Here is a 23526-nt window from a genome sequence, read left to right on the forward strand (position 1 = left end):
GGCGCGGCGGGACCGAGCGCGCACGATGCCTCACTTCACCGTGGTGCCGGTGGACGGGCCGCGGCGCGGCGACTATGACAACCTCGAGGGTCTCAGTTGGGTGGACTACGGGGAGCGCGCCGATCGAGAGGACTCGGAGGGTGAGGACGCGCCCGGAGGGGTCCTTGGCGGGGGCGGGGGCAGGGAAGCTGGCCACGCGGGGCCCGCTCTCACACCGACGCCGGCCGGCGCGCGCACACGTCGATGCGGGCCCAACTTTTCTTAGACTGAGTCGCCGCCAGCAGTCCCTTACTCCGCGCGCGCAGAAACAATTTTCCTCGGCCCCCGGCGCCCGCGGTTACGGTCGGGCCTCCCTCCCCGCCCCAGCTCCTCCCTTGCGGGCCGCGGGCGGGGGCTGCAGACGTGGCCAGGCCTGCCGGGCCAGACGGGCCGCCCGGGGCGCGGAGAGCGCTGAGCCTCCGTCTCTGGCCCTTCCCGGCTGGGAGCAACGACCGCAGTCCGGACCCCAGACCCTTCACCTCCTACCTCCTGTGAACCACCCCTAAGCTCTTCCCGTCTTGCCTACACTTTTGTGCGGCAGCATCTCTTTCCCTAAGACTACCCTCTCTCTCCTCCCCTCCCCTCCCCTTCCCCCTTCCCTCCCAGCACTCCCGGACCCTGGAAAGAAGGCTGTGCCTGCCTGAGGGGGTCTGTGGGTAACTGCCTGTGAGTGCACTTGCGTGGATCCCAGCTTACATCTGTAGGTACAGTGGGCATCTGTGGAGCACTCACACGGGACCAGGCTTGTCTAGGCGCTTGAAGTGAATTAACTCGTTTAATCCTCCTAATTTCCCCCATGGGATAGGTCATGTTACTCACGCTTAGGAAGGAGTGAATTGAGGCATGGAGCCTTTATGTAACTTGCTCTAGGGGATTCAAATCGAGGGTTGGAGACTCCAGAGCCCTAACTCTTAACCTAGATGTTAAACTGGGCCTGAAGGTAAACCCCTCCTCCCCTCCTAGGTGCCTGCCCTTGACCCTTTCACCATCTCCTCCCCCAGGAGCCCCCCAGGGGGCTGTCCTTGCAGGGCCCACTCTTGGAGTGTGAACACTGCCGAGAACATGTGTCTGTATGTGTAGCAGCATATGCATGTGTAATTGTGCTTGTGCAAGTGTATAGCTGTGGGGTACCGCAGAGTGAAGGTGGCGTCAGGATAGCACTTCTTGTGGGCCACCATTCCTGCAGGGTTATCGATGATGAGGATGGTGATGTGACTGATGACAAATGCTTCGTCTGTGACTGACCATGATGGAGATATGCAGGGAACATGTGTGTTGGTATGTATCAGGTGATGTGATGTTGATCTGACTCTGATCTGTCTGTGATGGTGACATGACTGAGGTGATCCATGCCTGATGTGGGTGATGGCTATATGTGTGTCACCTGACTGCTGTGTGAGGAGATGGCACAGGACAGTGGCATAGGCTGCTGGACATCATGGTCATTTAACAGGCTTGACAGCTGTGTGGGTACACACACCTCAATCCCTGGCCCATGCTGGCACCTGCCCCTAGCCTTGTTCCAGTGGCCAGAGCAGGAGCCAGCATCCACCCCTGCTCCTCTGTTAGCCCTTGGAGGCTCGCTCTCCCCAGAGGCTGGGCTGGGCTGGGCTGCATCCCTAAAATCAGCCTGGACCAGTGGGTAGGCAGAGCGGGAGCCCTGCCTCTGGCCCCGCCTTGGCCTCTCACAGGGAACTGGAGCCACATTGGCTGAGTCCTGCCAGGTCCCTCCAGGCTGGGCCAGCTCCTCCCACTATCCCCCTTCTTCCTCCTCTTCCTCCCTTTCAGCCAGATCTTGACTGCGTCTGCGGTATGGGGGACACTCTGCACCCTGGTGAGTGGTTATGATCCTTCTTGGTGGGGGCTGCAAAGGGTCAGGGGCACAAAAATAGTGACCCCTCAGGTCCATCTTATGGGGACCCCCCCAGCTTGGTGTCTGAATCTCTCAAGGCCCATACCTCTGCTCCAAAGGCCTAGATGGGCCTGTTCATCCAGCTCACGTGGCCTGTGGGCAGGGGGTGAAGAGGCTCTAGAGGGGTACCCCTGGCAGACACCTGTGAGCAGAGGGATCAAGAATGTCACCTGGATCCCTGCTTGCAGCTGGTACATTCACAGCTGCTGGCAGGAACACACATATATGTGTACCTCACAGGCAGCGCCCAGGCCCAGCCTTCATGCTGTGGTTCGCCAGGGGTCTCAGGTGGTATCTGAGCAGCTTTGGCCTGGCAGGCATGCCCAGACCTGCCCTGGAATTTTTGGAATAGCTGAGGGCAGTACAGATATCCAGGCACTGCTTAGACACCAACCCCCCCCACCACCCAGTTCCCACAATCCCATGGGAGCTGTCTTTAAATGAGGTTTTGGGGAACTCCACGGAATCCCTGCTGGGTGTCTGGCACCAGATTGTCCCTTTTCTGATGCATCTGGGCAGTTGGAAGAGTAGGTGTTACTAGCTGTACTTCATAGAAAAGGAAACCAAGGCAACACAGAGAGGGTAGGCAGGTTGCCCTGGGTCACACAGTGGGAGATTCAGGAATCCAAGCTAGTCTGCTGGCCACTGAGCACCAAGAGCCTTGCGTATGCACACCCTGGCCAAATTGCAAACCCCAGACACTCTTCTCTAGTTAAAGGCTTGTACTGCACACTGGGGTGCCTCCTGGGATGGGTGGGGGTCCAAAATAGGAGTAGAACCTACAAATCAGCTCCTTCCTGGCTCTGGTGGATCCTGGGACCCAAGTTTGGCCCTCTCACTGAGTGACCTTGCCTCTGAATCTCTGAGCTTTACATTCCTTGTTACTAAAAGGGGGTAAATGATATCTACTGGAGTGTTGCTGTGAGGACTAGAGGTAACCCTTGCAAGGGCTCTGAGCTGCCCTGGACTCATGGCTGAGGGACAAGGATCAGCTGGGTCTTAGAGGACCATCCACAGGCATTTTGGGGGAACTGCTGTGTGCTCAGCTCTGTGTTTTCTGTATACTAGTGCAGTCCTCAGAGAGATGAGGCAACAATGGTGGGGCAGGCTGCAGTGCAGGAGTTTAGAATAATTTATACTTTACTTTCAACCTACTTCCACAAAAGAATCAGAAGAGATATGCAACAGAAATGCCTCCCCAAGAGACTGTTACTGTCAGGTCAAAACCATGCAGAGGAAAGAGGCAAGGACTCTGAGACGAGGTAGATGGTGACTACATCTAAAAAATAAATTTAGCTTAGAGGTTCCTGGCAGCCAAGGTAGAAAGGGAAATAAGATGAGCTCGTATAGTTGCCTTTTTTTTGACAAAATGAAGCCTCTGACTTATTCAGGGTATATATTTTTTTGTCACAAAAATCCAAGAGTACTTTTCAGAGGCTTCTCACTGAAGGGCTGTCAGTGTAATGGGCATTGTTACTGGGTTTTCAGATTTTGGTTGTGGCTTCTTATCCTGAACAAGCATCAAGGGCACAGCAAATGTCACAGGGTGTCTGAGGAGCTACGTGACCCCACGAGGCTTTTTTTTTTTTTTTTTTTTAATTTATTTTGGGGCACGTTGGATCTTCGTTGCTGCGCGCGGGCTTTCTCTAGTTGTGGTGAATGGGGGCTACTCTTTGTTGCAGTGCGTGGGCTTCTCATTGCGGTGGCTTCTCCTTGTGGAGCACAGGCTCTAGGCACGTGGGTTTAATAGTTGTGGCATGCAGACTCAGTAGTTGTGGCGCACTGGCTTAGTTGCTCCGTGGCATGTGGGATCTTCCCAGACCAGGGCCCTAACCCGTGTCCCCTGCATTGACAGGCAGATTCTTAACCACTGCACCACCAGGGAAGTCCCCCCACGAGGCTTTAACATGGTTCTGTAGGTTGGCCTGAACTCCCACTACCTTTGTCCACTGTGCCGTTGGCATTGCCCTACATACAGCCATGTAGCTTCTGGGACTGAGCTGCTTGGCTTACTTAGCTAGTCCAGGTTCCTAGATGAGGCGATGCACCACTTTTACATACTGTGGGAAGGAACAGCTGATTTTGCCCCAGAAATTGTCATCAGCATGCTTTCCCAGTCCGTCTCTTTGGACAGTAAAGAATCCACAGGGCAGCACCTGCTGAGTGATTGTTGGCTCAGAGAAGGCAAATTAAGTCTCATACTGGTGGCAAGAGGATGTATCAGATGGAAGAGGATGTATCATCGATCAGTATTCTTAGCTGCAAACAAGAGAAATGGATTGTGGGCTATTTAACCAGAAAAGGTTGGCAGGTAGCTCTCACAAAACCAGGCCTGGCTGGCATACCCCGCTAGGCTGGATCAGTGAAGACACTTCTGTTGCCACCTCCATCCCTGGACACCAGGCCAACACTGCTGCCACGGTCATTGCCATCCAACACCAACGTGGCTTCTTTGAACCAAGATGTCATCTTTCCATTTGCTGTGAAGCCTCCAGCCACTGCCACTGCAGCTGTCAGACTGTCTGAAGGGGGTTTTACTGTTAGTAACTAAAAAAGGAGTACTTGGTGTCTTCTTCTTGATGAAAAGCTGGGAATGTCACCCACTGAGACTCACAGTGGACACAGTTTGGAAAACAGGGAAGAGTGTGAATGCCGGTGGCCAGAAAATGCAGCCAAGCTTTGAGAGTTGAGGCAGGCCTATAAAAAAAAGGTGCATCTGGCTCCTTTCTGTGAGGTTTTCTTGGTTCTGAGGCACTGCCTCACCAGCCTGGGGGGTAGGTGGATGCTGGGATTGGCCACATGCCTAGTCTGGAGCAAGCAGCCGCGATCTGGGGACAGGGAGGTAGGTCAACAAGAGGGTCCTGCCAACAGTCCTGCTTAGTCCCACACCCACCTGGTCAGGCTTCCGTAGGGCTTTCCTAGATGACCCTAGACAGCTTCAGGCACCCACTTCTGCTCTCTGGCCAGTCTCCTGCTTGCCCCTCCTCCCGGCATGCATCGGGTGGCCCTCAAGGACGCCCCTGCACAGTGCATGGTGGGGTGGATAGTAGGTGGCCGGCTGGCCATGGTGGCAGAAGGAGCCCTGTGTGGCTTCATCTGTCTGGAGGGCAGCGCCTGGGGGGAGCCCTGAAGACACGGAGCCCTGGGCACCCGGCACACTGGATATTCCCAAAGGGTTGGAAAATGGGAGTGTGTCTCAGGGGTGGTCTGAAGGTGGGCCATGACTGGGCCACGCCCTCCTGCAGTTGGCTCTGCCCCTTGGTGTTAACACGTGCTGTCTGGACCCTTCACACCTGTGCCCTCTGCTAGATGAGTGTACACGCTGTTTTTTTTTTTCTTTTCTTTTTTTTTTTGCGGTACGCAGACCTCTCACTGTTGTGGCCTCTCCCGTTGCGGAGCACAGGCTCCGGACGCGCAGACTCAGTGGCCATGGCTCACGGGCCCAGCCGCTCCGCGGCATGTGGAATCTTCCCGGACCGGAGCACGAACCCGTGTCCCCTGCAGCGACAGGCGGACTCCCTACCACTGTGCCACCAGGGAAGCCCTCTTTTTTAAATTTATTTTATTTTTGGCTGAGTTGGGTCTTCATTGCTGCGCGTGGGTTTTTCTCTAGTTGAGGCGGGTAGGGGCTACTCTTCGCTGCGGTGTGCGGGCTTTTCATTGCAGTGGCTTCTCTTGTTGCGAAGCACGGGCTCTAGGCACATGGTCTCCAGTAGTTGTGGCACGCAGGCTCAGTAGTTGTGGCGCACGGGCTCTAGAGCGCAGGCTCAGTAGTTGTGGCGCACAGGCTTAGTTGCTCCGCGGCATGTGGGATCTTCCCGGACCAGTGCTTGAACCCATGTCCCCTGCGTTGGCAGGCGGATTCTTAACCACTGCGCCACCAGGGAAGCCCTACATGCTGGGTTTTGATCATTGGCCACTGCCAATTCTGGCCCTTTCAAGGAGGCTGGCAGGGTATGATGGGGAAACAGGCCCAGCATGGTAACACTGGCCCACAGAGTGCTCCACAGAGATGATGGCACGCCTGCTGGGGAGGAGTGCATGCTGGGGGTTCAGTAGGCAGCCCCTGACTGGGATTCCGTTCCTCTCTCTCCACAGGACATGGCAACCACAAAGAGAGCAGCCCTTTTCTTTGTCCCATGGAAGCTTCCAGAGGAAGTGACTACCATGACAGGAACCTGGCACTGTTTGAGGTAGCTGAGGAGCCACTCTGGGCCACAGGTGTGGCAGGGAGGTGGGTGGGCAGGGACCTGTCAAGACCCAAGCTTTAGCTAAGCAGACAGGCTGGATGTTGTGCCTCCTTATGTCTCGGCTTCTCCTCCAGTGTCCCCTTGTCTGTCCCACTCCCTTGGCAGCCAGGCTGTGGTTCCCTCGGCCCTTTGTACTGAAACTGCTTTCCCAGAGGCCACTGTACCCCATTACCACCTCCAGGGGTGTTCACCTTTGACTTCCATGCAGCCCCTCAGCAAGGTCACCACCTCTCAGTATTTCTTGCCTCAGGATTTCCTTTGTCCCCTTCACTTCTAGGACTCCTCATAGTCCACGATTCTTCCCTCTCCTGTGAACTCTTCCCTGGCCTTCCTGGTTGACTCCTCCAACTCTGTCCGCATCAGGTTTACTGAGCCCTGGTCCTTCTCACCGGATCTGCCCCCTCTAGCCATATCTGCAACCTGAGTGGATGTCTCTTTGGAAACATTCCCAATTTTGTGCCTTTGAACTTGAATTTTATCATTTTCAGACTCAAGCTCAGAAGTTGTATCTGGATTGAAGTCATGGTTTAGGCCTCTAAATTCTGACCCACACATTCAGCTGCCCCATAGAAGTCTCATAGGCTCTTCAATCTCCATATACCTGCAAAGACCTGCATCTTCACTTCTTACTCCAGACCAGTTTCTCCTTGTGTGTAGGGTCAGAAGGGAGCTGATAGACAGGGAAAGACTAAATGTGGGCCAGAGGCAGGCGGAGGCACAGTGCTGGGGAAGCTGTGCTAGATGCTGCGTGGGAGCTGGAGACCTAGGAGGCCTCTTGACCTGGCCCCACCTGCAGATGGGCTAGGGCTCCAGGATCCCACCTTGGGGATTGAGGTGGGTTACTCACATGGTGTGAGGCCTGGTGGAGAAGACCATCCAGGACAATCAGGGTTTGGGCAGATAAGAGAGACTTCACTTGTCCCACACCTCTTTTGACTTTCTTGGTTCCCTGGGGTGACTAGGGTGGCTTTTTTGTTGAGGGCAGATATGAGTCCCAGAGGCCTACTCATAGCTGGGAGGTGGCCAGGCCAAACAGGCAGACTGAAGCGTGCCATTCGCCTGTCTGCCAGCCGTGCCCTGTCCTGCCCTTTCCCCGCAAGGCAGGTAGTTTTGCAAATGGGCTAGTAGTGATTGTAGCCAAGGTGGGGCAGAGAGAAGTGAGTGCTGGGGTGTGGCACCCACACCTGCCCAGTGGGCTGGCTTGGGCTTCCCCAGGCAAGAGCCCAGGCCTGCCTCAGGGCTTGGCAAGGGGCCAGAGGCCAGGCTGCTGGCTACACACAGGTAGCCTGGTGCCAGTTGCTAGATTGCCCTGTGGCTCTGTTTACAGGAAGAGCTGGACATCCGCCCAAAGGTATCATCTCTTCTGGGCAAGCTCGTCAGCTACACCAACCTCACACAGGGCGCCAAGGAGCATGAGGAGGCTGAGAGTGGAGAGGGCGCCCGCCGGAGAGCAGCCAAGGTGAGCTGGTCAGGGGCAGCAGAGAGGCCGCTCCTAGGAAGACAGATTCAACACCATGGAGTTGAGCATTGAGCATCCTGGGGGAAGTAGGTGCCGGGTTTGGTGAGCATGGAGGATGGGCACTGAGTGCTTTGGGCTCAAGGAGGCTTCAAGGGGTGGGCCAAGGAGGTGGCCCTCAGGGCGTAGGACCAGGGAGGCCCTCAAAAATAACAGTGGAACGTGACGTTACTTAGGCCTCTCTGTGTGTGAGGCATCATGCTAAGCAGTGGGCTTGGGGTCTTGTATGTCGTCTTCACAGCAAAGCTGTGAGGCAGGTGCTATTGTCATCCCCATTTTACAGATGAGGAAGCTTGAGTGTTGGGGTATTAAGTAACTTGCCTAAGGTGACTAAGCTAAACAAGATCAGTGCATAACGGCTGGGAGACTTGTAGGCTTACTGTGAGGTATGTGACTATGTCGAATGCCAGATCACTGGCATCCCATCAGGATGGATAAGGATATTACCTTTGGATCCAGGAACCTGGTTGTCCCTCAGGGCGTGACCTAGAGCAGTTGACTAAACCCTTCTGCCTCTCACTGTGTTGGCTCCACTGGCAGACCCCTCTGACAGCCCCTGGGTTTCTTGAACGCCAGGGTTGGGGGTGATAGGAGCATGCCTCTTGGGGCTTCCCTGTCCCTCTGCTGGTCCCATCCCTAGTCGCTATCCAGGCCTCTGGCCCTCCAGCCATCCTCTCTTCGGGATGACTTTGCACATCTTTGCTCAGCTCCCCTGTGTGACAGGGCTCAGTTTAACTGAATGCTGGGTTTTTTTCCCCCCTACGTTTTCACTTTGGAGGCAAAGAACATTCCCTCCATATCTACTGACTCCCTGAGGTTTGGGAAGAAGCTGTGATTTGGAAGGAGCTTGAGTCTGGCACTAGCTGTAGTATTCTTGCTGGAGGTCAGCACAGGCAGGAGGAGCTCTTGGTTGGAATAAGCCAAATCCCCAGCCTCAGACCTACCCATGAGATTTGGACCTTACTGAGGTGGGCCAAGGCGAGAGGCTGATGTGCACCCCTCACTTCTGGGAGGCAAATAGCCCACGCTTGAGAGGGCAGCTGAGATCTTGAGGTCACACAGACGTGACCCCCACCCTATCCTGCTGGTTGTGATTTTGCTGATATTTTCTGAACTGCAGATAGCAGAGAACCCTGACTATCTGTGGCTATCTGTGTTTAGCCCTGCAGTGGGTGGTGGGATCCTTGGGTAAAAGCCTCCTCCCTGTCCCTTCAGACCAAGCCCAGGAAGCTGGTGGCTGGGAGTTTAAAGGTCCCTAAGAAAGGCTAGTGTACATCTCAACAAGGTGTCAGAAGTTCTGAGTTGGTGAAGGGCCATGGTCCCTTGGCCTTATGAGGAGCCTGTGAGGATGCTGGGGTCCAGCCTCAGCTTACCTGCCAGCTCACCTGGCCCTAGGTTAAAGATGTGAGAGGATGGCTGAGTGTCCCAGCGCCAATGGCTTTTTCATGGAGAAAGCAGGAGCCTGGTCAAGTCCACAGAGAGTCAGGAGGAAGCTAGGGAGCTGGGGCCGCTGAGCTGTGGCCCTCGCCCAGGCAGGTCTGAGCAGGGGCCTCAGAAAAGGAAAGCTTAAAGCCGGAAGGGCGGTCCTCCAACCAGACCACACCAAGACCCAAGGCAGCCTCTCCGTGGCAGCTGCTCCGCCTGTGGCCTGGTGACCTTCTGAGGCTGCCAGAGGTTATTTGGAGATGCAGAAAGCATTTCCGGCCCTGCCCTTTCCCACACTGCCCTTTTCCCAGAGTGACTCAGCCTCAAATGGGGGACTGGGAGCTGCTTCTATCCAGCGGGTGGTCCAGGGCCTCTGAGAAGGGCTCAGACAGAGCCCAGATGAGGTGTATCCGTCACCTACACTGTGCAGGACAGTTTGAGGGACCATTTGTTTTTACTCGGGCCCTTCTAGGCCCTTCTGTGGTTCTTAAGGCTGCACACAGATCCTGCCCCAGGCCTGGACCCTTGAGAAGAGTTCCTGTGGCCAGAGTTCTTTCTCCCACCCCAGCTCCAGGGCAGCAGGCTTTGCTGGGGCTCTGGTGGAAGCTCTCAGGGCCCCACTACTCTGGGCTGCTCTCATGTGAGGCTCAGTTCTTCAAGAAGGCGCCAGCCCATGGGACTCCCCTGGTGGTCTAGTGGTTAAGACTCTGCACTCCTAATGCAGGGGGCCTGGGTTCGATCCCTGGCCAGGGGACTAGATCCTGCATCCTGCAACTGAGAGCCCACATGCCACAACTAAGGCCCAGCGCAGCCAAATAAATGTTAAAAAAAAAAGAAGAAGAAGGCACCAGCCCTAATTCTGTGCTTCAGTGCCTGCCCTGGCCTCCTGCTTGGCCCCTACTCTACCCTTAGGTAGCTGAGAAATCCTGCCTGGATATGCCCGTTAGACCTTCCCTACCTGCCCTCCAGCCTGAGTCTCTACTCTATTTAGGATTTTCCCAAGAGGTTATCCCAGAGGCCTTCTAAGGCATCACTCGCTGGGCTCAGGAGCACCTTTTGAGTACCAGCAGGGCCTGCTGATATAGAACAGTGAACAAGCCACGTCTACCCAGTATGGTCATTCGAGTGAACAGTTACCGTGACCACTATGATGGAAGGGTATATCAGATGCTGAGGGGATGCAAGAGGAAGTACCAACTCCAGCTAAGGCAACCTGGGGGAACTTCCTGGAAGAGGAAACAGTTAAGTCTCCTGAAGGTTTAACTGAAGAGGAATTTGCCAGGCAGTGAGGCAGGGGTAACCCTCCCAGGCAGAGCCCAGCGCATGCCCTGGTTCAGAGGCTCTGAGGGACTGATGTTGTCAGGGGCTGAGACTGACAAAGGTGATGGGAGCAGGCCTGGTGGCCCAAGCCAAGGAGCCTGGCCCACACTATGCATTACAGTATAGACAATGCAGAGGGGTTTTAGTAGGGATGATGAGATTGGACTTGGTTTTCAGACACCTGTTCTGGCAGCAGAGCGGGCTGGAGTGTGGAGAGGTTGACGGGCACAAGAAGGCACCATCCAGGTCCCCCAGATGTAGTGTCCCCGGTTCAGGGGACTAAGGCTGAGGCAAGGAAGGCTGATCTCAGGGCAGCTTGAGAGGCAGACTGGGCAGGACTCAGTGTCCACTGGACTGAACTGGGGTGTTGGAGAGAGGGAGGGTCAGGAACAACTTCTTAGACTCTGGCTTGGGTGACATGGGGCATGCTGGGTGGGAAGGTGGAGATCTGACACAGACCTCACTTTCCAGAAGTATAAAGGAAGAGAGGAAGGGAAGGGGGCAGTTCCATGAAGGGGAGGTGAGGCTCAGAAGCTCACACGTGGGTTTTTTGGGGGTTTTTTTGATTTTTTTTTGCGGTATGCGGGCCTCTCACTGCTGTGGCCTCTCCCGCCGTGGAGCACAGGCTCCGGACGCGCAGGCCCAGCGGCCACGGCTCACGGGCCCAGCCGCTCCGCGGCATGCAGGATCCTCCCGGACCGGGGCACAAACCCGCGCCCCCCGCATCGGCAGGTGGACTCCCAACCACTGCGCCACCAGGGAAGCCCAACATGTGGGGTTTTGAAAAGAATCAGGTTTTATACCTTAGTCCCAAACTGTTTCTTCATGTGTGAAAGTCAACACAGACATCCTCTCATCTTACCCCCTGCACTCCCCAGGACTCCACTTGGAATATCCCTCTCCACCCTGTTCTCTGGTAGAACACCCTGGGGGCGGGGGACTGTCACGTGACTAGGGGCTGGCCCTCCGTGGAGCATCTGGGCCCCTCTGATGCTCTGTCTCCCCCTTCCCCTCTTGTTCCCTAGGCACCCAGCATGGGCACCCTCATGGGGGTGTACCTGCCCTGCCTGCAGAATATCTTCGGGGTTATCCTCTTCCTGCGGCTGACCTGGATGGTGGGTACGGCCGGTGTGCTGCAGGCCCTCCTCATTGTGCTCATTTGCTGCTGCTGTGTGAGTATCCCAGCTGGGGCAGGGCCACGGCCGCCCCCCAGAGCCCACCCAGCTGAGCTGCTCACCTAGGCCCTCCTTTCCACAGACCTTGCTGACGGCCATCTCCATGAGTGCCATTGCCACCAACGGCGTGGTTCCAGGTGGGTGAGCACCACTCAGGCCTGAGGAGGGGATGGGCCCAGAATCCACCTTGACATGCCTAGGAACACTCATTGCCCCCCCCCAGGCAGTTTTCCGGTGGGATCTTAGTCCTTGACGCCATGACAGTGCTACCACTTAGGAGCATCCCTGCTTGACAGAGTTTGAGATTTGCTGTTGTTTTGTGTTTTGTTTGTTTGGGCTTTTTTTTTTTTTTTTTTTGGATAAAAGTGATTTTTTAAAAAGCGGGGCCTGGGGCTGATAAAGAAGGCGATGGGGCATACCTGGTGGCCCAAGCCAAGGAGTCTGGGCCACACTGTGGATTACAGGATAGACAATGCAGAGGGTTTTCAGCTGGGATGATGAGATTGGACTTGGCCGGTTTTCAGAGACTCTGTTTATTTACTTACTCAACCATGTATTTATATCACTGTGGACTCCTGGATATTTATTTTGTTCTTTGGCTCATAATCTTAGTACCATCATTATTTATTGTTTTGCTTGAACTGTTCCACTTTGGCTATTTGGCTATTCAGGTTAGCTTCTGTGTTTGAATCCTTTTCTATTTTTTTCAAATAACAGCTTTATTAGCATTAGTATAAAAGTAATAGGGGAAAATAGGCAATATATGTTTACCATAGAGGGTTTGAAAGTGCAAAAAATGTAGAAAAGAAAATGAAAAGTACCCATAATCCCACCATCCTAAGGTCATAACTGTTAGCCTTTTCATACATGGTCTTAGGGTCTTGTAAAGTATTGAGATGTATTGTTTTCCCCAAACTGTGTGTGTGTGTGTGTGTGTGTGTGTGTGTGTCTGTGTGTTTCTCAAGTGCTGGAAACAGTTCATTTGTTTTTTTAAAACAAGATTGACATTACCTAATTTTTGTTATTATTCTCCTACTCTTGGGTTCTCCTTTTTCACTATTGTAAACATTATTGTCATAAACAGCCTTGCACACTGATCTTTGTTCACGCCCCTGGCAGTTTCCTTAGGAGAGGGTCCTAGAGGTGGGATTACAGCATGAAAGGGATTATTAACCTTTTTAAAGCTTCTTGATCCCTGTTCCCAGATTTTTCACCAGAGAAGTTTCATCAGGAGCAGATTCAACCAGCAGCATGGGATTGTCCTTGTCCCCTGCACCCTCCCTGGCCCTGGGGTCCAATGTTGACTCAGTCTTGCCAGGGGTGTTAGACTCCGATGGAAGCACAGATTCAGGGCAGGAGGGTCAGCCATGGACATTCACCCAGTGGCCGGCCCTAGGGGCAAAAAGCTAGACAGTCCCTGCCCTGGTCTGGAGGGTCAGACTAACAGACATAGCCCTTGGGAGGGGTGAGGCGTGCTGAGATAGGACACACCCAACCAGGGGAGGCTGCGGGGACTGACCTAACTGCAGGGAGTTGGGGGACAGTAGGCCACTTAGGCTTTGCTGCGGACCTAGAGCTGCCCCAGCAGAGTATTCATGTCACTGGCCCGTGCTGGGTGTTGGAGTCAAATGGAAATCAGGTCCAACCGCAGCCTGGCCACTTATTAACCATGCCGCCTTGGGCAAGTCTTCTAACCCTTCTGCTCGTTCGTAAATGGGAAAAGCAGTCCCTGTCCCTCTGGATGGTTGTGAAGGGTTGTCATGGGAGAGGCCCCCTTGAAGAAGAACCAGCCTTGACCTATGTATGCTTTTTCTGTTGTAGCTGGGGGCTCCTATTTCATGATCTCCCGCTCGCTGGGACCAGAATTTGGAGGGGCTGTTGGCCTGTGCTTCTACCTGGGAACAACATTTGCAGCGGCTATGTACATCCTGGGGGCCATTGAGATCCTGCTGGTGAGTCAGGCTAAGGCCTGGCCAACTCTGGTCTTGTCCAAACAGTCCATTTCCCATAGGCCCAGGCGGCTCATGCTCCCTTCACCTCTGGTCAGGGTCTAGGGCTTATAATGAGGGAGGCCTCTTCGAGGGAGAAAGATCTTTGTTCAAGCCAGTCTCCCCTTCAGCCCTTTCCCAGTTTGAGCCAGGCAAGGAAGGGGCCTGGCTGTCTTCACCTTGACCCTGGATGTTCCATCCACTCGGGCAACATTTCAACCGTGGCAGGTGGTCTGTGAACTACTGCATTTAACTCAGTGACAGGTCTTGTTGGTTACGCGGAGCCTGCCTCCCAGGCTCACGTGGGCTCTGGCCAGCTCTGTCTCCCCCAGGGCTCTGTGCTAATAAAGCCCTTCAGATCCGTCTTATCCTCATCCATAAATCAGGGTGAACAGCTACAGGACCCTGTTTGGAGGTCAGTGCCCCCTCTGTGGGCCTCATGTGTGCTCTGACTCAGTTTCCCGCTTCCCACTGAACTGCCCTTGTGGTGGGAGAAGAGGGGGAGGAGCAGTGGGGAGCACAGGGTAAAAAGTGCCCACCCCTGGGCATCCAGACAATAGATGTTTAGAGGAACTGCCTGTCTATTGCCACCTCCAGGTCCCCTGTCTGTTGCGTGGAGCCTGTTCCTGGATATTCTGGGGGTTTTGTTGTTTGTTTTTCTTTTTCTTTTTATAAATTTATTTATTTATTCATTTATTTAATTTTTGGCTGCATTGGGTCTTCGCTGCTGCACGCGGGTTTTCTCTAGTTGCTGAGAGCGGGGGCTACTCTTCGTTGCGGTGCGCAGGCTTCTCACTGTGGTGGCTTCTCTTGTTGCAGAGCACGGGCTCTAGGTGTGCAGCCTTCAGTAGTTGTGGCTCACGGGCTCTAGAGCGCAGGCTCAGTAGTTGCGGCGCATGAGCTTAGTTGCTCCGCGGCATGTGGGATCTTCCTGGACCAGGGCTCGAACCCGTGTCCCCTGCATTGGCAGGCGGATTCTTAACCATTGTGCCACCAGGGAAGCCAATAATGGCTTTATGAAGAGATAATTCACATACCATAGAATTCACTACCCATTTAAAGTATACAATTGGGTGGTTTTTAGTATATTCATAAAGTTGTACAACGATCACCACAGTCAATTTTAGAACATTTTCATCACCCCAAGAAGAAACCCCATGGTCGTTAGTGATCACTCTCCATTCCCCCCAGCCCTAGGCACCCATTAATCTGCTTTCTGTCTTCAATAAGATTTAATCAGGGACTTCCCTGGTGGTCTAGTGGTTAAGACTCCGTGCTCCCCATGCAGGGGGCCCGGGTTCGATCCCTGGTCAGGAACTAGATCCCGCATGCTGCAACTAAAAGATCCTGCATGCCGCCACGAAGATCCCGCACGCAGCAACAAAGATCCCACGTGCTGCACCTAAGACCCGGCACAGCCAGATAGATAGATAGATAGATAGATAGATAGATAGATAAAGATTTCATCAGGTTTACCTATTCTGGACTTGTCATATAAATGGACTCATACAATATATGCTCTTTTGTGACTGGCTTTTTCTGAATACTCTTTTTTGGTTTTGGTTTTTTTTGGCTGTGCAGCTTATGGGGTCTTAGTTCCCCAACCAGGAATTGAACCTGGGCCACGGCAGTGAAAGTACTGAGCCCTAACCACTGGACCGCCAGCGAACTTCCCTCTGGATACTCTTAAAAAGAAAACCAAAATATTGGGCTTGACTCTCCACATAGGAAGATTGAACCTCCTCTATCTGTCTTCTTGTTTCAGACCTACATTGCCCCACCAGCCGCCATTTTTTACCCAACAGGCACTCATGACATGTCGAGTGCCACCTTGAACAATATGCGGGTGTATGGGACCATTTTTCTGACCTTCATGACCCTGGTGGTGTTTGTTGGTGTCAAGTATGTGAACAAATTTGCCTCGCTCTTCCTGGCCTGTGTGATCATCTCCATCCTCTCCATCTATGCTGGGGGCATCAAGTCTATTTTTGACCCTCCCGTGTTTCCGTAAGTAACCTGGGAATACGTCCAGGCATTGCACTGACATCCTTCCCACGTGGATGGCCTTTGATGCCTTGAGTTGTAGAGGCTACAGGGTGGGAGCAGGTTGGGGTCTCCAGCTGAGCAGGTGCTGATGCTTCTGTCCCCACCCCCACCCCCCACACAGAGTATGTATGCTGGGCAATAGGACCCTGTCCCGGGACCAGTTTGATGTCTGTGCCAAGACAGCCGTGGTGGACAATGAGACCGTGGCCACTCGGCTCTGGAGCCTCTTCTGCCACAGCCCCAACCTCACTGCAGACTCCTGCGACCCCTACTTTCTGCTCAACAATGTGACTGAGATCCCTGGCATCCCTGGTGCAGCTGCTGGCGTGCTCCAGGGTGCGTCCTCCCTCCTGTCCTGCTCCTGCCCCCCACACTGAGCAGGAGGTAGGGAATGAGCACGGAAGGACGGATTAGCACAGATCCGTCCTTGTGTGGCCAGCTCAGGAATGGGAGGCAGTTCTGGCTGCCTTCCCAGCCCAGCCGTGTCCTCTCAGCCTGGCTCCTGGCAGCTGGGTTTCGGGTGAACGGAGCCTGTTTGGCCAGTGTCCCAGGCCTGCAACAACCCCCAGAAAGTTCTGGCAGCCCATTTCTCCCCCGCCACCAGCCCCTGACCCTGCCTGTGATTGTTCTCACAGGAGCCATAAAGGGCCTCTGTCTAGGAGGCAGGCAGTGGCAGGTGATGGTGGTTCAGCCACCTTCGCCTTTCAGACTTCTAGCCAGACAGCTCCTTCTGTGTGGCCAGAGCAGCCCGGTGGCTGACACCGTAGCCATTCGGCTGAAGTCACCCCCCTGAACCCCGAGAACCTCTTACATTTGCAGCCTCTGGCTGGGCTGCCCCAAACTTCCCTGGGAAGTAGGTGGGGCTGCAGTGGTGATGCTGCTGCCCCCACAGAAAACCTGTGGAGCACCTACCTGGAGAAGGGTGAGGTCGTGGAGAAGTACGGGCTGCCCTCCACAGACGCCCTTGGCCTGAAGGAGAGCCTGCCCCTGTACGTGGTGGCCGACATCGCCACGTCCTTCACCGTGCTAGTCGGCATCTTCTTCCCCTCCGTAACAGGTGAGCCCTCTTGCCCACCCACCCTGCCCTGCCCCCACTCCCGGGGAGCCCCTGAGGGAGTTTCCTTGTTTTTGGAGGCATTATGGCTGGCTCAAACCGCTCCGGGGACCTCCGAGATGCGCAGAAGTCCATCCCAGTGGGGACCATTCTGGCCATTGTTACAACCTCCCTTGTGTGTATCCTTTCCCAGGACTGGGGTGGGTGGGGAAGGGGGACAGGAGGCACTTGGCCTGTGTATAAGTCACCAGCTGGCACACGCAGACAGACTCCCTGTGCGTGCATGTGTACCTCACCCCTCACACACACGCGCACACTCAAGGGGTGTGTACACAACACGAAACCCGCAGCTGCAGGTGTCCCAGCTGAGTTTGCCAGCTAAGGCTTAGGCGAGGGGCCCTTGGGCGCTGTGCGGGGATGCACGGGGACGGCAGTGGCAGCGGAGGCCGAGCTTTCCTTGACGTAGCCACAGACTTCAGCAGCGTGGTTCTCTTTGGTGCCTGCATCGAGGGTGTGGTCCTCCGGGACAAGTGAGTGACCTGGGCCCCTCCCCGTGGCACTGGGCTCAGCTTTTGCTGCCCTGACACCGGCCCCCCTTGCACACGTGGTTCCACACATGTCCTCAGGCTGCTGGTTGCCAGTGGTGGGTCAGGCCCCAGCAGAACTTTTGCTTCTGAGAGGATGGTGACATCAGATCGGGGCTGGGCTGAGGGGAAAGGATAGGGGCTGGTGGCCTGGCCTCTGCTGAGGGGCCAGAGCTCTGTCCACCATAGCCATCCTTCCTGACCCCTGCCAACCCTCACTCTGGGCGACCCCACCCAGGGTTTGGGGGGCTCCTTGCATGGAACATGGCCTGAGCCCGGCCCCTGCAGGTACGGCGATGGCGTCAGCAGGAACCTGGTGGTGGGCACGTTAGCCTGGCCTTCGCCCTGGGTCATCGTCATCGGCTCCTTCTTCTCAACCTGCGGCGCCGGCCTACAGAGCCTCACTGGGGCCCCACGCCTGTTGCAGGCCATCGCCAAGGACAACATCATCCCCTTCCTCCGGGTGAGCCTTCTGCACTCCCCCACCGCCTGGGTGCTCCTGGCCCCTCACACCGGCTGGGGGAGAGAGAGAGGAGATAAGTATGGGTGCGTTTTATCCTGCTGGGAGCCAGGGCCATGCAGCTATCCATGGAGAGCTGCTGAGAGCTGCCCTGGCCCTGGCCCTGCCCTGCCGTTGGCAGAGCTGCTTGGGCCCAGAATCTCCAAGGCCTGTCTGTGGCTCATCCACAGCAGAGAGGCCTGAGGAAGTGGAGGGCAGAGGAATTTGTACCTATCAGGATAGGCATGGGTGTGACCTGAGCCCCAGAGGGACTTCATGATAGAGACCAGGCTGTGACTTGTGGCCTTAGGTGTGGAATGGGGGCAGTGGAACCAACTTCTTCACTTCTGACCCCACTGACCCTGGTGCTTGCAGGTTTTTGGCCATGGCAAGGCAAATGGTGAACCAACGTGGGCACTCCTCCTGACAGCACTCATTGCTGAGCTGGGCATCCTCATCGCCTCCCTTGACATGGTGGCCCCCATTCTATCCATGTGAGCTGGGGCTCAGGGCAGGGCTGGGGGATGGTCTTGGGAAAGGCTCCTTGCACTCAGCACCCCTCAGCCGGGGGCCCAGCCCAGCAGCTCTGTGACCCTGTCTGGTGTTGAGGGCGCAGTAGGGAGATGTGTCAGGCTGTATGGGGGGATGTTTGCCTGGCAGAGCTCAGCCACTTTTGCCTTCTGGAGCGAGCCTGGCACTTACTCAGAAATTTTAAAGAGACCAGTAGGTCCCATGTGCCTCTGTGGGAGACCCCCAGAGCAGGGTCAGGGCAAGCACTGGTCTCTAGCACCTTGATGAGGCCACCACTACCTCTTCCATTTTCAAAGTTGTTTGCTTTTAAAGTTCTGGAATGCTGGGCATCTGAATCTGCCAGTGCCCTGCAGGAGATGGTGAGCACGTGGCAATTTCCAGGGGTCCTGGCAGCAGGGCTCGTGTCCTTGCTGTGTTCACCTCTGCCAGGGTTGGGGCCCACTCCACCTCTCCTCACACATCTTGCTCCACTGCCGATGCTCCTTTTGCTTGTTCAGTTATGACTGAGCCAGCCTTCACTGCCCCACTCAGCCTGTGAGACTGAGAGGGATCCCCTTGCCCCCGAAGTAGCCAACCCCCAGCCCCAGCCAGGCCTGCTGGAGTCAGTGCTCTCTTGTTCCCCCCAGCACACCTCCGCCCATTACTGCCCAGCTCCACCCACACGTCAGCGCACACCTGAAACCGTTCTTGCCACAGTCTTCTTGGGTGGTGGCCCCTTACTGCCCAAGTCAGAGGATGTATCTCAGCCTTTATCACGTGGCTCCTCCTGGCAGCCCTAATGGGACACCTCATGGGAGTCCCTGCCCCCTGGCACTCCCTCTTTCATAAGCCCTGCTGCCTTCTTGTCTGTCCTTCCTCTCGTACCAGCTGAGGGTGGAGGTTGGCGTCCCCTCCACTCAGCCCTCTGCCCCTCGGCTGTCATTCCTGGAGGGCTCATGCAGTAGGCCTTCCCCGTCCCAGTCTCCCACACCCACTGCAGTGTCTAACTCAGTGATTCAAAATGGCCCTTGTCTTCCCCTGACCCACTCTCCCCACATTCATGACAGCCCCTCATCCAACTGGTCACCCAGGCCAGAGGCCTGTTGTCTAGCCGTCTCCAGACGCTGAGCCCTCCTTGACACCATCCTCTTCCACAGCTGTCCCCCGCTGCCTGCAGCCCCCTCCCCTCCTCTGCCTGCGAACACTTCCCCATCCTCTAAGACCTGGTTCTGTGGACACTGCTGCAATATTCCATCTGCATCAGGCTGTGGGACTGGGCATGGTGAGGCTGAGAAGACCTGCCTGAGCCTGTGCAGGGCAGGGCCATGACATGTCCTGGTTCCTCATCCAGGCCCAGCCTGGAAGGGCAGGGACATCAGGTACCTGGCTGCCAAGGAGGCCACTCTGTACCAGCCACTCCCTGTGCTGCAGGTTCTTCCTGATGTGTTACCTGTTTGTGAACCTGGCCTGTGCTGTGCAGACGCTCCTAAGGACCCCCAACTGGCGGCCTCGGTTCAAGTACTATCACTGGTAAGTGCCAGCTGGGCCCCTGAGCCAGGTCCTCTGACACAAGAGCTATTGGGGAAGCCAGGAGCCCCATTCTGGATGGGGTTTGAATTTTCTGGGCAGCAGTTGGTATTGGTGAGAGATTGGGGCTCTGGGCCTGGGGCCCTATTGGTCTCTCCCTGATTCTGGCCCTTTCCCACTCTCTGGCCCAGGGCGCTGTCCTTCTTGGGCATGAGCCTCTGCCTGGCTCTTATGTTTGTCTCGTCCTGGTACTATGCCCTGGTCGCCATGCTCATTGCCGGCATGATCTACAAGTACATTGAGTACCAAGGGTGAGTGAGGGCTGCCGCCTGCTTGGGGCCATTGGGCCACTCTTCACTGGGTTGTGGGGAGCTGAGCCGTCCTTTGTTAGCCACCATGGTGCTGGGGCTGGGGGACTGTGACTCGGGCCTCGCCCCTTCATCTCACCTACACACGGACACAACGCCTGGGTGGGACCAGGGGCTCACCAGCTTGTGGGGGCTTCTGCAGGGCTGAGAAGGAGTGGGGCGACGGGATCCGAGGCCTGTCCCTGAGTGCTGCCCGCTATGCACTGTTGCGGCTAGAGGAGGGACCTCCTCACACCAAGAACTGGCGGTGAGTCACGCCCGGCCTGGCGGGGCCCAGTCCAGGTTCTCAGGGGGCACTGTGAGGGTGGGAGAGTCGAGAGGTGCTGGCTCCCCCTCCCTAGTCCGTGCTCCCTGTCCTGAGTTGCCAGGGGCGCCATCCTGCTTGTTTGGCCCTTGGATCACTGCTACCTGTAGGGGCCTGTGATCCAGGAAGGGAAGGGGCTGGGCTCCCTGGAAACCTCTGGCCCTGGTCTCAGGCTCCCTCTCCATTCGGCCACCACAGGCCTCAGCTGCTGGTGCTGCTGAAGCTAGATGAGGACCTTCATGTGAAGTACCCACGGCTCCTCACTTTCGCCTCCCAGCTTAAGGCCGGCAAGGGCCTGACCATTGTTGGTTCTGTCATCCAGGGCAGCTTCTTGGAGAGCTATGGCGAGGCCCAGGCCGCTGAGCAGGTGCCTGCTGTAAGGGGTTGGTGTTGGGAGGACACTGAGCTGGACTAGAGATGTCCGGGCTGCAGCTGGTACACAGGGGAGGGGACCAGTGCTGGCCAGGCAGGTGGACAGCACTGCTGCCAGCTGAGAGCTGGAGCAAGGGGGTTATAACTGTCCCATCTTGAAAACATGGCATCTGGGTGGGCAGCTTGCCCCCGTCTCCTCCCCCACCCCCACCCTCTGCGCCCTAGGGGCCTTGGTGGGGAGCCCAGCAGAGGGGACGCTGATGGCCTTGCTTTCTGACCTTGCTGTGTTCCCCACAGACAATCAAGAACATGATGGAGATTGAGAAGGTGAAGGGCTTCTGCCAGGTGGTGGTGGCCAGCAAGGTGCGTGAGGGGCTGGCCCACCTCATCCAGTCTTGCGGCCTGGGTGGCATGAGGCATAACTCCGTGGTGCTGGGCTGGCCCTACGGCTGGCGACAGAGTGAGGACCCACGTGCCTGGAAGACCTTTATTGGTGCGTGAGGGTCAGGGCCTGGGCTCGACCACATAGGACAGGGGCAGGGGTCAAGTGGGGACAGAGGCCAGAGGGTCACAGGCTGACAATCAGTAGTGCCCCTCCTCCCCAGACACCGTGCGCTGCACCACGGCCGCCCACCTGGCCCTGCTCGTGCCCAAGAACATAGCCTTCTACCCCAGCAACCACGAGCGCTACCTGGAGGGCCACATCGATGTGTGGTGGATTGTCCACGACGGCGGCATGCTCATGCTCTTGCCCTTCCTGTTACGCCAGCACAAGGTGGGCCAGGCGGTTGGGCCCCGGTGAGAGGGGCTGGGCCCTTGAAGGGGTGGGGTGTGATTGAACCACCACCTTCTGTTGTCACAGGTCTGGAGGAAGTGCCGGATGCGCATCTTCACGGTGGCCCAGATGGATGACAACAGCATCCAGATGAAGAAGGATCTGGCTGTCTTCCTGTACCACCTGCGCCTCGAGGCAGAGGTGGAAGTGGTGGAGATGGTAAGCCACCTGCCCGACGTAGCCCTGTGGATACCCTGCCCCACATAGCGCGGTCCTCATGGCTCACCCTCTCCCCAGCATAACAGTGACATCTCTGCATATACCTACGAGCGGACACTGATGATGGAGCAGCGCTCCCAGATGCTGCGGCAGATGAGGCTGACCAAGACTGAGCGGGAGCGAGAGGTCAGTGGCCTTCTCGGTCCAGGGCAGGGTCAAGCCTTGGGAGACGCCATCAGGTGGGGGCATCAGAATGATTCACCCCAGCCCCACCCATTTCCCTAAGGCTGGGTGATCACGCTGGGCCAGCCAGGCCCACCCTTCCCCATGGCACCGAGGCGACTTCCTCTGATTGTCCTCAGGCCCAGCTGGTCAAGGACCGGCACTCAGCCCTGCGGCTGGAGAGCCTGTACTCAGACGAGGAGGAAGAGTCTGCAGCTGGGACTGACAAGATCCAGATGACATGGACACGGGACAAATATATGGCAGCAGAGCCCTGGGACCCCAGCCATGCCCCCGACAACTTCCGGGAGCTGGTACATATTAAGCCGTGAGTGCAGCAGAGGTGGACCCAGCCACATTAGGGTCTGGGGTTGGAGATGGGATGGGGGCAGACAAGCCCTGTGGGTGGGCCAGGGGCGGGGCCCATGATCAGCTGCATTCTCTGCAGGGACCAATCCAATGTGCGGCGCATGCACACGGCTGTGAAGCTCAATGAAGTCATTGTCACACGCTCCCATGACGCCCGCCTGGTCCTACTGAACATGCCCGGCCCACCCAAGAACAGCGAGGGCGATGAGAACTGTATCCCTTTGTAAAGAGGCGGGCAGTGGGGAGGTGGACAGTGTGTGAGGTCAGGCCAGGAGCTCGTCTCCCTGGGTACCCTGGGGGTGCCAGGGCACCCAGCTCTGACTGACGGGCCAAACTTCCCTGGGTGCCCCTTGGTGCTTCCCTGAGTGCTGCCTCCTTGACCCGATGCCCTACAGACATGGAGTTCCTGGAGGTGCTGACTGAGGGCCTCGAACGGGTGCTGTTGGTCCGTGGTGGTGGCCGTGAAGTCATCACCATCTACTCCTGAGCCAGTACAGACTTGTGGCCTAGAGTGGAGGTGTCCAGGGTAACAAACAGCCCCCTCCCAGCACCCGCCCTCCAGCCCTGCTTTGCCCAGCCCTGCCCTGGACCCAGCTTTGCTAGGTCTCCTTGGAGACTGGGCCCAGACCTGGCAATGGAGGTGGATCTGAGGTCCTGCAAGACCCTGAGAGGTTTGGGGACTTCCTGTCCAGCACCCCAGGACGCCTGTCCTGACTCAGAAGACTGGTGGGGGCTGATGTGGGGTTTGAAGGCAGCTGGCCCAGGAGCGCTATTTATTGCATATTTATTGTTTGAATGTCACCATCAGAGAGGAGGAGAAGGGCGACCAGGGAGGGGTCTGGCCCAGCCGGCCTGCAGGGAGATCTGACTCAGGCTACTGTGGGCAGGGACTCCCACCAAGCCGAGCTGAATGGAACCAGCCAGCTGAAGCCTGACTTTTTTCAATAAAACATTGTGTACTTCTGGGCCTCCCGCTGCCCCGGCTCTGTTTCCCCTGGCACCAAGGGAAGAAGGCGGAACTGAACCCAGGCCCAGAGCCGGCTCCCTGAGGC

The 23526-nt window shown here is 56.3% G+C and overlaps 1 protein-coding gene across 1 annotated transcript; it reads left to right on the top strand.

Moving 5' to 3' along the window:
* The first annotated feature begins 4 nt into the window (after positions 1-4).
* Positions 5-23442, top strand: SLC12A4 (solute carrier family 12 member 4). Its single transcript, XM_082606156.1, has 24 exons — positions 5-140; positions 6050-6144; positions 7529-7660; positions 11488-11634; positions 11720-11774; positions 13459-13589; positions 15391-15632; positions 15793-16007; positions 16564-16728; positions 16806-16904; positions 17198-17255; positions 17598-17772; positions 18184-18302; positions 19750-19848; positions 20037-20156; positions 20356-20460; positions 20716-20884; positions 21187-21382; positions 21495-21664; positions 21752-21883; positions 21962-22069; positions 22246-22433; positions 22554-22687; positions 22870-23442. Exons 1-24 carry the CDS (start codon positions 26-28, stop codon positions 22959-22961), a joined length of 3261 nt encoding a protein of 1086 aa, XP_082462282.1. The 5' UTR covers positions 5-25; the 3' UTR covers positions 22962-23442.
* The last annotated feature ends 84 nt before the right edge of the window (positions 23443-23526 follow it).

This window comes from Mesoplodon mirus (assembly GCF_964341445.2).
Source record: "Mesoplodon mirus genome assembly, chromosome: 19".
Taxonomy (NCBI): domain Eukaryota; kingdom Metazoa; phylum Chordata; class Mammalia; order Artiodactyla; family Ziphiidae; genus Mesoplodon; species Mesoplodon mirus.

Bases quoted from the DNA above. Each gene is read 5' to 3' on its own strand.
- SLC12A4 (XM_082606156.1), top strand. From the start codon at position 26: ATGCCTCACTTCACCGTGGTGCCGGTGGACGGGCCGCGGCGCGGCGAC. The intron at 7,661-11,487 runs GTGAGCTGGTCA...CTTGTTCCCTAG, and splicing joins CCCGCCGGAGAGCAGCCAAG to GCACCCAGCATGGGCACCCT. The intron at 22,434-22,553 runs GTGAGTGCAGCA...CATTCTCTGCAG, and splicing joins GAGCTGGTACATATTAAGCC to GGACCAATCCAATGTGCGGC.